The sequence below is a fragment of the Sebastes fasciatus genome, chromosome 18, assembly GCF_043250625.1.
Source record: "Sebastes fasciatus isolate fSebFas1 chromosome 18, fSebFas1.pri, whole genome shotgun sequence".
Classification (NCBI taxonomy): Eukaryota; Metazoa; Chordata; class Actinopteri; order Perciformes; family Sebastidae; genus Sebastes; species Sebastes fasciatus.
The window spans coordinates 19,012,154-19,028,502 of NC_133812.1; the positions used below are offsets into that span (position 1 = coordinate 19,012,154).

General features: G+C 42.6%; 1 protein-coding gene across 3 annotated transcripts in view; it reads right to left on the reverse strand.

Moving 5' to 3' along the window:
• LOC141755822 (pleckstrin homology domain-containing family G member 1) overlaps positions 1-16,349 on the reverse strand; it is a 71,627-nt gene that overhangs the window by 30,642 nt on the left and 24,636 nt on the right. The window contains exon 1 of one of the 3 annotated variants that reach the window (XM_074615062.1): positions 6,347-6,774. The exons of the other annotated variants lie outside the window; for them this stretch is intronic. Within the exon in view, the coding sequence (XP_074471163.1) occupies positions 6,347-6,356 (10 nt within the window). The 5' untranslated portion in view covers positions 6,357-6,774. Of the gene's footprint in view, positions 1-6,346; positions 6,775-16,349 lie in introns of those variants that run through there. 3 annotated transcript variants of the gene reach the window in all.

Below are 16,349 nucleotides of genomic sequence, written 5' to 3' on the forward strand. Positions count from 1 at the left end.
AGAGCGAGCTGGGGCGCTTTATTATTCAGCCAAGTTTAATAAGTTGCACATCAGGCCTGTCTGGAAGGCAAACAGCGAGAACCAGGAGGAACCAGACTAGAGACAGACAATGTACACAAAGAGTACAAAACAAAACACCGTGAGTCACATGTGGTGATTCGCTCTTTAGGTTACAAGTAAACACAACTCTTCTCATTCATTTTTAGATTAAAAAAATACCTGTAAATGTATAGGTGTTTATTCTTATATATAAAAAAAAAAAATAGGTGACAAATGTGATAAATCTGGATTACACGAATCTGGGTAGAAATTAGATCTTCAAAGTACCATCTTACGTACAAACAGTTAAATAAATACTTTCACTGACAGGAATGCATTAAGCAGCTCATCTGGATTATATCGAAATCTTTCTCTTCATTTCTGATTACCGGAGGCATTTCCAGAGCCTCATTTACGGTAAACTGCTTTACAGATTGAAAGTGAAACATTGAAAATTCTTGACCTTGACAATAGTTAGGGCTGTCCCGAATACAAATTTTTTGGGCTGCGAAGCTTCGGTGAGAAATATTCGAAGATATTCGAAGCTTTGCGGTTAACTGCAGCGCGTCAGGATGACATGTTCTTCTGTCTGTCTGTCTCCATCTCCCCTTGTTTCAGTGCCAAACAACGATATCCGGCAGAGAATGACTAATAATAATTAATGTTGAATATGAATAATGAACAATGTTGTGGGATTGTTCCTTATTTCACGGGCTATTTGGGGATTTATACATTATTGTTACATCTTTATATATAACAAATACAAAAAATACAAAAACAAAGCATTCGAATAGTGATTTGGAGGTCGAATACCACGGCAACAATTGAAGCATTCGGATCAGCCAAAGATAAAAATAGTTCAACTTTTGGAATGCAGCAACGCACACCACATGTCATGTGACGAGGAATAACCAATAACAGCCAGAAGATATCTTTTCTGTCTTCCGTAAACATTGGTCTACTGTAAATATATGGAGTAGAAGTTAATAATTTTAGTGCAGTCAGGGCTACATAGAGCTTAACAATCTGTCCTACAGTCTATTTTACTTGTTTCACCCTTTCCGTCCAAGAACATCCCAACATCTGGTTGAAAGGTGAGCCAAATTGACGGTGCTGGAAATTCATTTATCTTTTTATTTTGACTTTGTTTAGTTTAGTCAGTGAGGCTACTTCATCAACATCATCATCATTGCAGTGTGCAGGTTTTGGTTGCTTAGTAACCGCAGGTACGACAGGAGCACAACCTTCCAAGCACCTTGAATAAAAGAGTGAAAGCGGCACGACTGGCGTTTTCCACGCGTTTTTAGACGCAACATGTAACAGCCACTAAATGGACTTTGTGGTGAGATTTTGTGGGTGTGTTTCTATATTGTACTTTATCCTCACTTACTTCCTCACTAACAAAAGGAAAAGGCACTTGAACTGCCCAATTAACTATCATTATTAGTAATGCAAATGGAGATGAACAATGAATCAATAAACATTTATATGTCAAACTGGATCGACCTGACCATCAGAACACTATCTACTCAGGTTCATTCAATCATGCTACAACTGAACTTCCCTCCATTGATGCAGTCAGTCTGACACGCAAGCGTTACTACCAGTCCAGCCAGGTTTAATGACTCATGCTACACTTAACCTGTCCACTTCAGTCGCGCTCTTTATGGTCACCTGAAGGGCTCTTTACGCTGGAGTGGTCAGCAAACAGCTGTGAGCACCCTCGCCTCTTTACGGCCCTGATGATGATCCTCACAAGTAGCTCAAACAGCTCCGTGAGTGTTTTCTAACGGACATGTGAACTTCCTATGTGGGCGCTTAAACCACAAACAAGTTCAAAATATTTCAAAGTATTATGTCACATGCAGGAGGACGCAGAACAGCTGCAAAGCAGTGTTTCATTTAAGTTCGGTGGTATACCTTAATCATCAGGTTTAAAACAAGTGTAATAAAGTGACAATGTGTAGTATGCCAGCAACAAAAGCCCACACGCGACTTCCAGGGAGTATCCCTCGGCAATAAAACACAGCGCTGGGAAATCAAAGAGGGGATTTCTTACTGAACGGACTCTAACTTTGGAAAATACCCACTTGGTTTGGCGAGCTCTAAAGGCTCACGGTTCAGGGTCATGTGGAGAGGAGGAATGATTACAGTGACCAGTGAAGGGGCAGATACGCTGTGGATTAGGCCACGCGGACCACATTGACCGCGGACATGCATGCAGTTCTACTTATGCTAAATTGGGTGTCTGTATTTGGGCGTCAGCATGCACAGTGCAAAAAATGTTGGGCTGCATTGGGACAGTGCATTGCAGACAGAAGTAGTTGACAATTTACATCACGCAGGTGGACCCTTGTGGCAAAGTGGATGTGGAAAGTATAAATTGGCTTTAACTCTTTGGGTAATGAGTATTACATTTAAAGGAACAGAGTGTAACACAACTGGAGGCAGCCTCTGCACAATCCACAAGTAGACACTACATCACCGAGCTGTAAAACCACTTATTTTGTGCACACACTTCTGATGTGAGCATGCATTAAGAAAGAGGATGAGAAAAAGATACCTCAACATCGTCATTTACAACATGACATCAGCGAGGAGAGAACAGGACAACATGTCAGTCAGCTGAAAGACTCACTTCTTTTTCCATTAATGTCCGTTACATCCAGCCTCTCCGTCTTAATTCCTGCCATTTTCTTCCTCCCTTCCTGCCATTCTTCTCTTCCCCCTTCCTATTATACATTCAAACTCAGAATATGTTTTCACCGGTCATAAAGTAACTCCAAGTTTGACGTGTCATAAGAGCCCCACGGGACATTCCCAGTATGGGCTCCGACCATGCCAAGCATATACTTTACTATGTAAAAATACACATTGAGCGGCCTGTGTATATGGCTACACAGCGGACCACCACCAAGGCTCATATTTGCATTTGGAGCATGTGTGTTCATAACACATTCACATCTTAAAGGACGGGCGTTGTGTCTCATTACTTTTAGAGTTACTGGGAGACTTTTAAACATTTAAATTGCCTCAATTGTTACTTGAACACAAGATTTTGGGGAGGTGTTTTTTGTTAAATTGTAAATGTAGATTCAGGATGCATGCAGGAAAGCCAGTTCCTGAGCTTTACTGAAATAGAAAGTTGAAAAATAAACAAATTTAGAATGAAAAGAAAGCAAAGCCTGAATGTCTAACTGAAACAGACCATAACAAATGATGCCATATCTGAGGGCAAGAATAGGATATTTAATAGGACGCTCACAGGTGTTTAATCTGGCTTCAGCTGTTGGCACAACTCTTGCAACAGCTGTAACATTTATGCGGAAAGTACCAAAATTTTACATAAAAAACTGAAGCCTTTGTCCCAGAGAGGAGTGAGTTAACCTGAGAGGACTTGACCACACACTTCGTACAGCTCATGGATCCTTTAATCAACCTTGTTTGTCCGTGTGTGTTCTTGTTTATGCTGCAACAGATGGCAACTGAGTTCAATGCCATGCAGCTTATTGCCGACTTTACAGTCCTACAGCACGACATCAATTAAGATATTGTTTTTTATGCAAGTTGAAAGCGAAAGCGACTCCGTTGTTTTTGTCTCCACTTTCGCAATGTCTTACAAACACTTTAAGCTGCGGTCTAAAAAGACAACGTGATGGGGAAACATGGTGGAAAGAGGACATGTGCGAGAGTGAGAAATGAGGAGGAGACGACCCAAAGGAATGAAAGTAGGAAGAGGAGATGAGAAGAAAGGGTCAAAGGTCAAACACCACCCACTCCCTTGCTTTTTCCATTTCCCCACTCGCTCTGTCTCATTTTGAATTCCGTCTTTTGTAGTACTTCTTTAACCCTTTAAAAAGTGTTCTACCAAATTCTTTCAGCATCTTTTAAAGCATCAAACGCAAACGTCAGAGTTTTTCTTCCCTGCAGGCTGAGCAGAGACACAGCAGCACAATGAAGCACCTTACTGTCTGTTTAGTTACGGCCTCACATCTTCCGCCGCGTCCACTTAAAGATCAGTCTCTGCTCCTGATAGAGACGCAGGGCCTGATCTCAACTGACGCTAAGGACCTTAAAGTGTCACTCAGCATTTCACACCGCGGCCGAGGAGCCGAGAGAAGAAGAAGAGAGAGGGCAAGAGGTGGGAGAGACGGAGAGAGGCGAAGGATGGGATTGGAGACGGGAGGCGTTTTCCACTGAGCAACTTATCACCGCGCCAACAAAGAGCTGCGCTGGCTGGGACATACATTATGATGCAGATGTTTGGGGAGATGGATGGAGGAAGAAAAGAAGAGAATTCCTTCTTTACTTTGTTGGCGCAGGAGAAGCTGCAACGATCTCAAGACAGTATTTCTCGTCATGACTGGCAAAGACAGGAGCTTAAACCTCTGACTTAATAGACTCCTGTGGCTTTCATTGCCTCACAAAACGTGGTTTAAGTAAACACGCACAACAGCTGGGGGGCTAATTAGCAGCAACAAATGGCTTTTTCTCACGATAAAGTAAAACTACTAAAAACCATTAAACATCCGCCGTGCACGGTTGCATTTTATATACACATCAACACCCCCTTATCTATGTGTTTAGGAGTTAAATCCCAGAGTCTAGCAGGGATTCTCTGTCTGTCATTGACACTGTCAGCGAGGAATGTGAGGCGCAGTTTTAGCTGACAGCACCGGTGTTTAGCCTCTGTGGGAAAGAAATGTCCACCTGCAAACCTACACCCCCCTATTTTCAGACTCTGACACCCACCCTTGGGACACCCATGCGACCCTGGCCCTCCCTCGGAGTGTGACACACTAGCCTCATTCTCTGACCCGATTGGATCGCGGCCCAACGCTCGCAACTGGTCTCTCTGCGTCCACTTCACTCCCTCTCTCTGTGGAGTCCTGCAGCTCCTACACACCCACTTGGGTGGACACTGAAGCATGAGATTGACTATTAATTTGTTTTCTATATATTAGACAGATTACTCTAAACTCTGCACCCTGCTTTCCCCCTCCACAGGGTTGCAGTTCCTTGCACGTGAGTGCTCAGAATAGGGGGGCAGATGTCCTCCCAGAGGAGCTAGCAGGGTGGGAGGAGGAGGACGACGGAGGGGTCCATTGTCTCCGGCACCTCTAAACCAAAGAGTTTGCTCTAAACAGTAATTATTCCCCCCCCTCCTCTCTTCTATCCCCATTTGTAGCCACCCCCAACTGCTGCCCTCAAGGCTCTAATTTGGGTCACAGGCTGCAGAATGGCATCTCAACACTCGAGTCAAACCTACACCCAGCTAGAGGAAACTGACACATGTGCTGGCCTTAAGAGATATGACATAGAAAGAAGTCTATTTTATTTGTTATTTTCTTAAATGTATATGTCAGGGACACAAAAAAATGTGATGCTTTGTGTCACATTTAGCTAAAAACATACCATATGTTTCTTAGTTTTCTGCAGTGTCTGCATTTAAATGAGATCTGTAAACAACCGACAAAGTAAAATCTGCGTGCACCATCGTCTCAGCATCATTAAGAATTCAGCCCGTGACGTCTGCGAGAAAGCAAACGCGCTCCATTCAACGCCAGGGGTGAGAAAACAACCAGGAGACGCTGTTCATACAACTGTACTGCCGAGAGACGAACGCTGCAGAGGCACTTCACACGGCGCTGTCAGCTGAAAAAATATCACACACACACACCACACTAAAGAGACACTAACAGCCAAACCATCAATGGCTAGTACATGGACCTTGTATTTATAAGTTGCTGTCTTGTGTTTGACCAGATGTCACTTGAAAAAATTCACTTTTTGGTATGTTTTTGTGATGCCACACATGATATCTCATTACGAAAATCATCGATAGATTCTAAAAAAACAATACTTGAGTTGCATTGTGGTAATTGTAGGATCGTTTTTGGAGCTTGACACATACAAGGCGATTAAAGTCAGGATATCTCGGTCATTGTGACCATTCCTTAATCTCAGCATGTCTCTTATAAAACCCCAAACTTTATGAAAGTGCAATACTAAGGCCACACTAATACGTTTTAGTTTCAAAACGCATAACCTTAGCTACGTTTTTGTGATGCCACACATGCTATCTTATTATGATAATCATCAATAGCTTCTAAAAACAGGATATTCTTCTACATGAATATGGTTTGATGAGGTTTGTAGACATGCAACACCTTTGACAGTGAAATCCTAGTCCCACCACATCACAGAATCACCTCAGGAAAAAACATGTGTCTATAATTTGAACATGCTGGGAAACATCACTGAACATACTTGAAGAAGAAGGAGAAGAAAAGAAGCTGCTTCTTACCGGTAGGCATTGTGGCTTGGCTCCAATTCAACAGAAATTAGAGTGAATGAGTTTTTTTTCTTTTTAAAAAAAGTGAGGCGCAGGTTTAAAGGAAAGCAGGATTTCCAGAGCAGGTCACATATCCAGAGTATTCCAAACAGTATTCCCAGCAAAGAAATCCCTTATCCCAAATCATAGTGAATCCTGGGAGCAAAACGTGCAGTCCGCTCCTCCAAAACATACACAGGAGCATACACTCTCCTGAACACACACACTCCAACACACTCCTCTGGTTGTCTTTTCTTTCTCTCACTTCAGTTTGCTAAAGGATCTCCTCGGTCTGAATGCCTCTCTCCCTCCCTCTCTCCTGTGGCAACACATCCACCGCCTGCATGTGTGCGTCTAGAAGTGTTCATGTGTGTGTTTGCATGTGTGTGTGTGTGTGTGTGTGTGTGTGTGTCGGAGTGAATGGCCTCTGCTCTCTCCTGCTCCCTCCCTGCTGGGTATTCCCCTCCCCTTAACTCCTCCTCCCTCTCTCCCGCAGCAAATTACAAGGAGCTGGGAGTTCCTCCTCTCTTTCTTTTATCTTTTCCTCCCTCTCATTTCATTTCTCTCCTTCCAGAAATCTAACTTTTAAGCTTGGTTCGTAACGCTGGTAGGGCCGGCAACACCTTTTGTGTGTGTGTGCGTCTGCTGCACGCTCAGCGGGCAGCTGAACTGCTGCTGGTATAGCGCACAGCTCCAGAGATCACACACATACACTTTACAAGGAGGAGAGAGGAGGGGCGGGGGGGTTACGGCTGATCAATAGGGTTTTTTGTTTTGAGCCAGCTCAAACAAAAGCTCCTCGTCCACTGCGAGACACTGCACCGCTCATTGTGTCCCAGATCAGAGAGAGGCTGGACCCAATGAGCGCACAAAATGTCAGAAGTGGGATTCAAGATGAACATCAGTGGAAATGGACACAGATGATGAACTCCACTAACACAGCGGTTCCCAAACCTCTGGGCTTTTTTCAATCCCTTAGTCTGGAAAATAAACAGCTTTTCTACAAATCCACTTCTATATTGAACAAAACATGTCAAACTTCTCAATCCATCTGTGTTTAAAAGGTACAAAGTTCACTTTACTCATCGCAGTCATCATCAGGGTTATTTTGTCTCGGGCTTAATGCTATGTTCACACTACAAGCGACAAAAGCAACAAAATGTGGCCAAGCGTGGCCATCTACATTGACGGCGAGTCGTCGTTGAAGTGTTAAATATTACTGGGAACTAACTAACGGCATTTTTCAGATGGGACTGAACAGGGCGAAACAACAACATACGAATGGTTGACGCTTCACTGCGTCATTGGAGCGCTGAAAAAAGACACGCTCAACTTTGATTTGTTTTGTGTCGGGCGTCAGTTTGTGGCTTCATGTCACCGGCTTCCATTGAAAATGATTTGTCCGTTGCCTGTTGCTCGTAGTGTGAACATAGGATAAAGTGTGATTTAGGGTCGTGAGTGTCCGCACAGCCAAAGTGACGTCACACCATCAGACACGGCCCTTCACGGGGGTTCCGTGCGGCAGGTTTTAGTCTGGCCGTGCACATCCAATTTTTTCTAACTACATGGACGGGCAGCGAAAATTGAGAACTTTGAGGAGCTTTGAGAATGTCAGTTTGCTGCGAGGAGAAACCTGCACAGAGTAAAGATCGAAACGTTTCCATATCGTGATTCTACGTCAGCTAATTTCCATGAAACCGTCCTTGCGGAAAGTATAACCGAAGCTTAAGACTTAACATTTTAACGTAATGCAGGCTGCATTACGAAACGGAGGTGTGGGACATTTAGGAGCCGTGGAGGGTCTAATTAAAGACACTACAGAGTTGTATTGTGGTATTTGTAGTATTGTTTTTGGAGCTTGACTCATACAAGGGAGTTAAAGTCAGGATATCTCGGCCAATGTGACCAATCTTTAATCTCAGTATGTCTCTTGTAAGACTCCTACATCAGCACGAATACATTTTCTTTTTGAAACGCATAGCTTTTGCTATGTTTATGCCTAGCGTTCACACTATTCCATCATTTTAGAACCCCTCAAACACAGACGTTTGAAAACGCTGCTGACCCCGATTTAGTTTGAAAACTGACATGATTACCCTGCAAGTACCAGCGATTAATTCAACATAGATAACAAATTACAGGTGTTGCCGACCTTGTTGTCTATGGCTTTGAGGAGGGTGATGGACATAAAACGGAGGACTTTCCTTTTGTTGTCTATGCTTATTTTGTTCTGAACAACTATTGTGAAGTTCACAAAGAAACTGTAAACGAACAAAGCATAAATGCTTCTTTCCAGTACGACAGGAACTTCCAGCCAACCGGCAAAGCTACGAGTGTGAGAACAGTGTCAAGTCCCTGGATTAACCCTTTAACGTTGCCTTAACACAAGCAGCCCAACAAGAACTTTGCCTAAGTAAAAGACAGGCTAGTTTAGATATGATTTACAACAGGAAATATTTGAATAAAGTATTTAATGCCAACTTTTGATACTTTAGTGTCTGATACAAAATTGTAAGGAGTTTATAAAGCTTTTTGGTTGGTACTCTAAAATAATTTAATTCCCAGCCCTATGTGTGAGTGACTGATTTTTGTTTTCCTTGTTTGAGGAACTAAAATTAACCAATAATTTACAAGATAAAAAAGAAAAGATTGTAGGAAAGTTTGGCAAAATAAACATAAACACCTAGCAGACATAAGTCCTTTTTGTTCTTATCTTAGGACCCCTCAGATTCATCTTGTGACTTCTCATAGGTGTCGTGATCCCCAGGTTGGGACCCTCTGCTCTAAAGGTGTATAATCTCAGAGAGCAGTTATAGTTCAGGACAGGCCGTGTGTCCCATAAGGAAGACACACGTGAGACAATAGATCCTCAGTCTCTCGCACTAAAGCAAATGTGTCGACTATTTGTCGTCCGTCTTTAAAGACAGGGACTGGTCCCAGCAGCATGGGGTCCTGCTAACACCACCCCCTTCTCCTCACCAGTACAATAATAGAGACCCCCTGGACTATCCTCTCACACACACACACATACAGACCAGACCCCGAGAAGCACGACCCCTCTCTCTAATGGTCTGAGGGTCCGTTGACCCACGAAGCCCCTAAAGCTCCACTCCCAAACCAAACACTGTCCACCTCCCCCTGCCACCTCCACTCACACAGCCCATAATGAGGCACCTCTAGCTTGGTAAACACACAGAGGGAGCGTCTAAACTCCTCGGTTCAGCCAAGCACAACCTGCTGATGACAGAAACCTACAGCAGCAGTCCGGCTTATCTGATGCCCCCCGTGTGCTCCGACGGCCTCCCTGCAGGAGATCGACCAGAGAAACAACATTGTTCCTCTTTAACTGGATGTGCCCACCATCGCTATAAGAGCTGCAACACATCTAGACATGGTGCTTTAGAAAAAGGGATGAAAGAGGAGACGGTAAGAATGAGGATATTGATAAAGATCAAAGATTAGCTCGATGTTTTGGCTGCAGATTTGATCCAGCAAAAGAAAAACTTCCTTCAAATATCTTTCCCTTGAAGAAAGAAAGATTACAGCAGCCTGTAGTTAGTGCTCCAATGATGATACTTTTTCATTACTGATATAATTGTCCAATCTGTAAAAATGACAGACACAATATCCCAGAACCAAAGGTGACGTCTTCCTTGGTTTTGTCTGGAGGTCTTAAAGAAACAGTGCAACATTTTGTGACATACACTTATTCACTTTCTTGCCGAGAGTTAGACGTGAAGATTGATACCACTCATGTCTGTACGCTAAATATGAAGCTATAGAGCCAGGAGTTGGTTAGCGTAGCTTAGCTTAAAGACTGGAAACAAGGGGAAACAGCTAGCCTGGCTCTGTCCAGTGGTAAAAAATCTGCCTGCCAGCACCTTTAAAGCTCTATAACTAACATGTTGTATCCCATTTGTTGAGTCCATACATCAACAAATGTAAAAACAACAATAAGCGAAAGACGCTACTGAGTTGCATTATGGGAAATGTAGGATCCAATGTTTTTGGAGCTAGTTCCACATTAGGGAGAAAAATTCAGGATATCTATCTCAGCCTCTGCTGCATCAATATTGACAACTTTTTTATTTAATCTGTCCCCCGGAAGTTCCAAGACTAAATGACAATGACAATAGCGCTGGTCCACCTTAAAGGTCACACTGTCACCACAACAATTCCTACAGCAGACATTGTAGCTTTGACAGACATGGTCATTCTGAGTGACCGAAACATACGTTATCGTGTGGTTTTTAATTTTTCTTTTGTTCAGACACCTTACGCAAGTCTGAGCCAAAATTGTGGCCAACTTTGGGGCCGACCCCCCTTTCAGTAAACATACTGTGGCAAGCAAGACACAGGAACTTGGCTCGTGTCTTGAGGAGTTGTACGTTTATTCACCGCCAGCCTAGACTGTACACACACTGCACTGCAGGCATTCCTTAAAGGAGTTTGCTACTTGCATAACACATTTTAGTTTAAAAATCATCTTTAAAATATATAATTCCTTATTGCTAAGGCCTGACAGAGAGTTAATTTAGGGCCTGTGGGTGCCAGGCTTGCAATACACTTACAGAAACCCTGGATTAATTGATTATTAAAAATGTAAATTGACTAAATGTGTTTTTTCCCTATGCAAGTGCGGCCAAAGCTCCACACCTAACTCCTTCTCAACGCCGCCGCCCTCACTCGGCTCTGCTCCAATGTCGTTTCTCCTTCGCATGTCATCCCTCTCCACTCAGAGAGCAGATTTCCCAACAGACTTCCCTCCTTCTTTTCAAGGCTAACAACAAGCTACACTCAGACAAACACCCTTCTCAATGCGCTCTCCAGAAACAGAATTGATGGTTTGAGAGTTTGCGGTGTTTGCCAAGATGATCGGGTGCCATAGCGCCGTGGTGGTCACTATGACGACAGCGAGGCATTCATCTCCAAGGCAGAGTGGCATGTGGAAAGACAGTGAGAGAGGGCGGGAGAGAGGGAAGAAAATGCTTATTGTCAATAAACCACTTCATTCCTCATAACAGTCGCGCAGTGCAAACAGCGGAGCAGGGCACGGGGTTCATATACACACTCTATTCAACTTTTACTGGTGCACACACACACACACAATCGTTTGTTTTCCAACAGCGTTGTTAACTTAAAATGACTTAAAAGACCACAACTTCTTGAAAATGTATTAGTGTGTGTGTGTAATCAGACATAAAAACCGTCCCCGTCCACTTAAACGTGTCCTGGAGGGAGGAGGACTGCAGGCGGAGGACTTATTAGATGGTTGTTATTGCAGTGTGTGTGTTTGCATGCGTCTGTGTGTGTGTGTGTGTGTGTGTGTGTGTGTGTGTGTGTGAAATCAGGTCCAACCTCTTGCTCAGACAGCCTGACAGCTTCTTCATTTTCTCAGCTGTCCAGTTTAAAGTGAAGGCTGTTTCTGTGGTAACGTCTCCGCAGCACGTTGGAAGACTAAACGGAGGGAAATCAGATTCAGACTGAGAGAGACTGTGACTAATGACAGGAGTTTGTGGGTGGAGGGGTCATTCATATACAGTTTCCCCCTCCCTCTGTGACCCTGTCTGTCTTTGTCGCTGCTGAGATGGATCATCTGCAGACACACTCTTTCTTTCTCTCTCTCTCTCTCTCTCTCTCTCACACACAGATTCTTTAAGTGTCACAACTCTTAAAGCTTTTGTTCTTGCCGCCTGAGCTCTTCATTAACCCCTTAACACACAGTTTCCTTCCCTTTTCCCCCCTTAAGTAACTTTAAAGTTGGAAAAAATCATGCCTCACTGTCTGACAGTAGTATACGTTCTGTATCTAACAAATCCTCCAAATTTAACGGCAAAATCCATCGTTTGTCTGTGCTCTCTGGACTTATAGAAGTGTTTTCTGATCTACCCATCAGCAGGACATCATCATTTGTCTGTACTAGGGATGCAAAACCAAACCGTAAAAAAACGAACCATTCAATGATGTACAAACCGAACCGTTGGCTTGTTGAACCGTTGCACTGGTATTAAATACAGGCCTGCTAATTATCTGATGAGTTGCCAGAGACGTAGAAGTTATCATTAATTATCTGAACATAGGTCTCCTTGACCATTAAGTAGCCTGCCTTATTTCATGTATAAAAATCAGTGTTTTGGCTTCATATAATATAGAAATATCATTAATTACTATCAATCAGTCATTCAATTTATATATTTTGGAGTTCAAACACATTAGAAATGTTTGTTTTTCTTCTCCCTAATATGCAAAACCAACCGAACCGAAACCGTGACCCAAAAATCGCAATACAAACTGAACCGTGGACTTGTTGAAGCGTTGCATTGCTAGTCTGAACCTTACAATCGTGGTCCTGCTCAAAAAAAAACAGTGACTTTTTTGTTAGAAATGGAAAACGAACAGCTGCCGTGTTAAAAAGAAAATAAACCCATTGTTTTGCATCATTGTATTAACCTGATCTGAATCAGAGTGAGTTGCCAATTTCTTGTTGGGAGGGGGATATTTTGTTGTTGCGCTCTAAACAATCAGTAGTGCATGACTCATCTGTTGACACAGAAGCAGTAGCGGTTGCTAGAAGCAGGTCATATTTTTCAGTGATTAAAACATATGCTAATTTAAAAGGAGCTAGTGCAGTGCCTGTTCATGGCGTGGCCGTTCGGAGCCTGTGCCCATTCTGAAGTGGCCGATTGCTTGCCTCCCAGTGTTGCAGCGTTGTTTGGGGCTCGTTCAGAGTGGCCCAAGCGTTGTTGAGAACCGCTTATCACTCCTAGACTCCAGGGAAGTGAAGAAGAGTTCGGTTGTAACGTTAGTATATCCAGCATCCAGCAGCAAAACTGAAAGTTGGAAAGCCGATGACATGTTGGACAGTAATACACCCGCCAACTGTGAAGTAGATCGGATGAGCAGTTCTCGAGATATGCAACAGAAAGACAGACTGAGATTTCTTGTTGTATAGTTAGATGGATTGAAATTCTGGGAGATAGGCCTGTGTTTATTCGCTTAGCGGCACAGAGTTTGATGAGATTACCACACTCACATTTGTCTGTTAAATCTGAATCTGTATCCAGCAGCTGGTTAGTTTAGCTTAGCACAAAGACTGGAAACGGGGGTAAACAGCTAGCCTGGCTCTGTCTAAAGGTAACAAGTGAGGTTCGTGAGGTTTGATTCCCTCGTTTTAGTGGCACATTGACACCAGATTTCTCTTCAGGCTGTAAGAAAGTGATCTTTTGTTGTCCAGTAAGAGATGCGCTGCAGCACATTTGTCTTATTAGATCACCAGAGTCCATAGATCTTGAGCCAACAACAACCAGTAAGAACATTCTTTGTGCCGCGGTTAGTTTCATCTGTGTTAAATCTACAATCCTGATCAACTCTGTAATATCCTGTATTGATTTTCCCTTTCCCAGATTTTACAAGGTTTCCAGATTCCCGTACGGTATTCCCTCGGGCCGCAGCAGTCTGCTCGCAGTGCCAGGACAAGTCCAGGAATTTCTGACTCTAGCCGGCCAGAAATCCGACTGAGGCACCGGTTCCAGCTTATATAAGAGCAGGAATCCCTCAAAATGCTGGCCCGAGGAGCGTCCAGGAAAACAAGGAGCGTCTTCGCCATCCCAGCAGACTAAACAACGGCGACACAGAAATAACTACAGCTGCTACGTCAACAACAAACAAGGTCAACAGCCGCAGCTAATGATAGAGCAGGGTGGCACCGCGGCCACGGCAGAACCCAGGAGAAGAATTTACGATGGGAGATAATATCAGTACTCGACTATGCAGAGAGTCGGTATTCACATTAACAGACGCAGATAAACGACGAGAAGGAAATCACCGGGAGGAGGAGAGGAGAAAAACAGGTGGTTTACAGGAACTATAACTTTCGTTCTCTATAAGTGGATATTATTTGGATCTTTGTAGATGGATATTTCTTTACACATCAACACGATGAAGCAATTATCTTCTTTTTATTGAGTTTGTGTCGCCTACAGTAGATCTGCGCTGCGTGTGAGACTGAAAAGAAAGTATTCATTTCTTTATGCTCATGTATTTGTGTGTGTGTGTGTGTGTGTGTGCGCAGAGTTATTGTGTGTTGAGCGTGTATGTGAGCATATGTGGCGGATATACGGAGGAAGCTGTGTTTGGCCTCAGATTAAAATGCAGGACGAGGGTCCCGCTCCAGGAAAGGAGGCCAGCAGAGCGCAGACATGGGGACTTTTGTCCCATTAGGGAAACACGTGACACATACTAAAATAATACAGTATTCACAATACTATAAGAATACAGAATATTATATTTCTTAAATATGTAGGGATGTGTTTAATATGCACACTTGGCCTTTTTAAGAGATTCAGGAATATATTTGAAATATGTTACATGCACACATTTCTGATTTGCTGCATTATCTTATTATATATTTGTGTTTTTGAAGTGACCAAAGACAACACGGTCATGTATAACAACAATTAAAATATATATCAGAGGACGTTTATCCCCGAATTTATGAAGACTTTATCATCAGGTCCAACGTATCAACGGTTCGAAAAGTTATTCCTCATTCTTCGTGCGTTTTCCTACGAATGTCCAGCAACAGGTGATGTCCACTCCAGTCTTTTCAAAATAAAATTAATTAGTTAGATTTAGGAAATGATCGTGGTTTGGGTAAAAAATAACACCAGAAGTGACATAACTTAAGTACAGAAGTTACGTGATAAATAAATCAAATCATAAATTACATACAATTTGCGATATATATACGAATTACAGTGCATTACTTTTTTGTAGGTATAACTGTGTATGAGAACAGCTTGTAAGGTTATAATCATCATAATGTTTGAACCAGTTTTGCTTTCAGAAATACTGGAAAATGATCCAAATGCCACCATCTGATACGTGGCGTATTAGACCAAAAATGTACAAAAAGTCTCATCTATTATACAAACCAGTAAACAATACAAGAAACCAGGACCAGAGTAAAAATAAAGAAGTCAGACAAATCAAAACAATCACGTGACAAAACCCATAAATCTTAATGATTTATGACATGAGTCATGACAACAAATGAGTCCATCCCATTTCGTCTGTAAATGTGTGTCCCTCAGTAGCTGGGTGCTCCAGTTAGAGCGCCCAGAATGAGGACACACCACAAAGGACAACACATGTGTGTGTGTGTGCACACACACCCACACTCAAGCACACCAGACACTTAGGTAAGAGTGTGAGGGTTATTTTATTGAAATTACACTATAAAATGACCATGTTTGAGATAAAAACTGACAAATTAGATATCTGTTGTATCCAATGTTCATTATTAAACTTTCCAAGGCTCATCTCGACTAATGACATTTTTAGTTGACAAACACACGTACAATTTTGTTGACTAATCGATCTGTAAAACTGAGTTTCTCCACAAAGAATCACACAAAAGCAACACTTTAAATCTTACCAGAGATGAGCTCATCTTAGAAATACATCATTCAGCATGAAAAAACATAAAAAACGACTAATTGACAAAAGAAATCTCAGTCGACTAAGAACAAAACAACCAATTAGTCGACTAATTGACTAAGATACTTTCCCTGTAGAGACATGGCACATCTGTTAGAGCTATGATACTTCTAAGACCTTAGCTATTTCTAATGTTTTTCTAACCATATATGTAAAACTGCACTAAAAACATTATTAAATCAGGTCTTCAAAAGATGAGACATAACAAACACACCTACATGATGATCATCATCTCAGATGCACAAAGGTGAAAGTATTATTATACGTCCATCCAGCATCGACTCCCAAGCTTAAATCCAGACTGGTAGTCAGCGTTGTTCCTAATCAGGCAAGTGGGCAAAGGTGCCATTAGAGTCGCGCTAAATTGAGACTTTGAAGCGAGTAATTGGAGGTCAGACTGCGTTTGGTGGAGTCGACCTCTGCAATTATGATTAAATAAAGCTGTGCTGGGCTGTTAAGGAAAAAAAACTCTGTCACT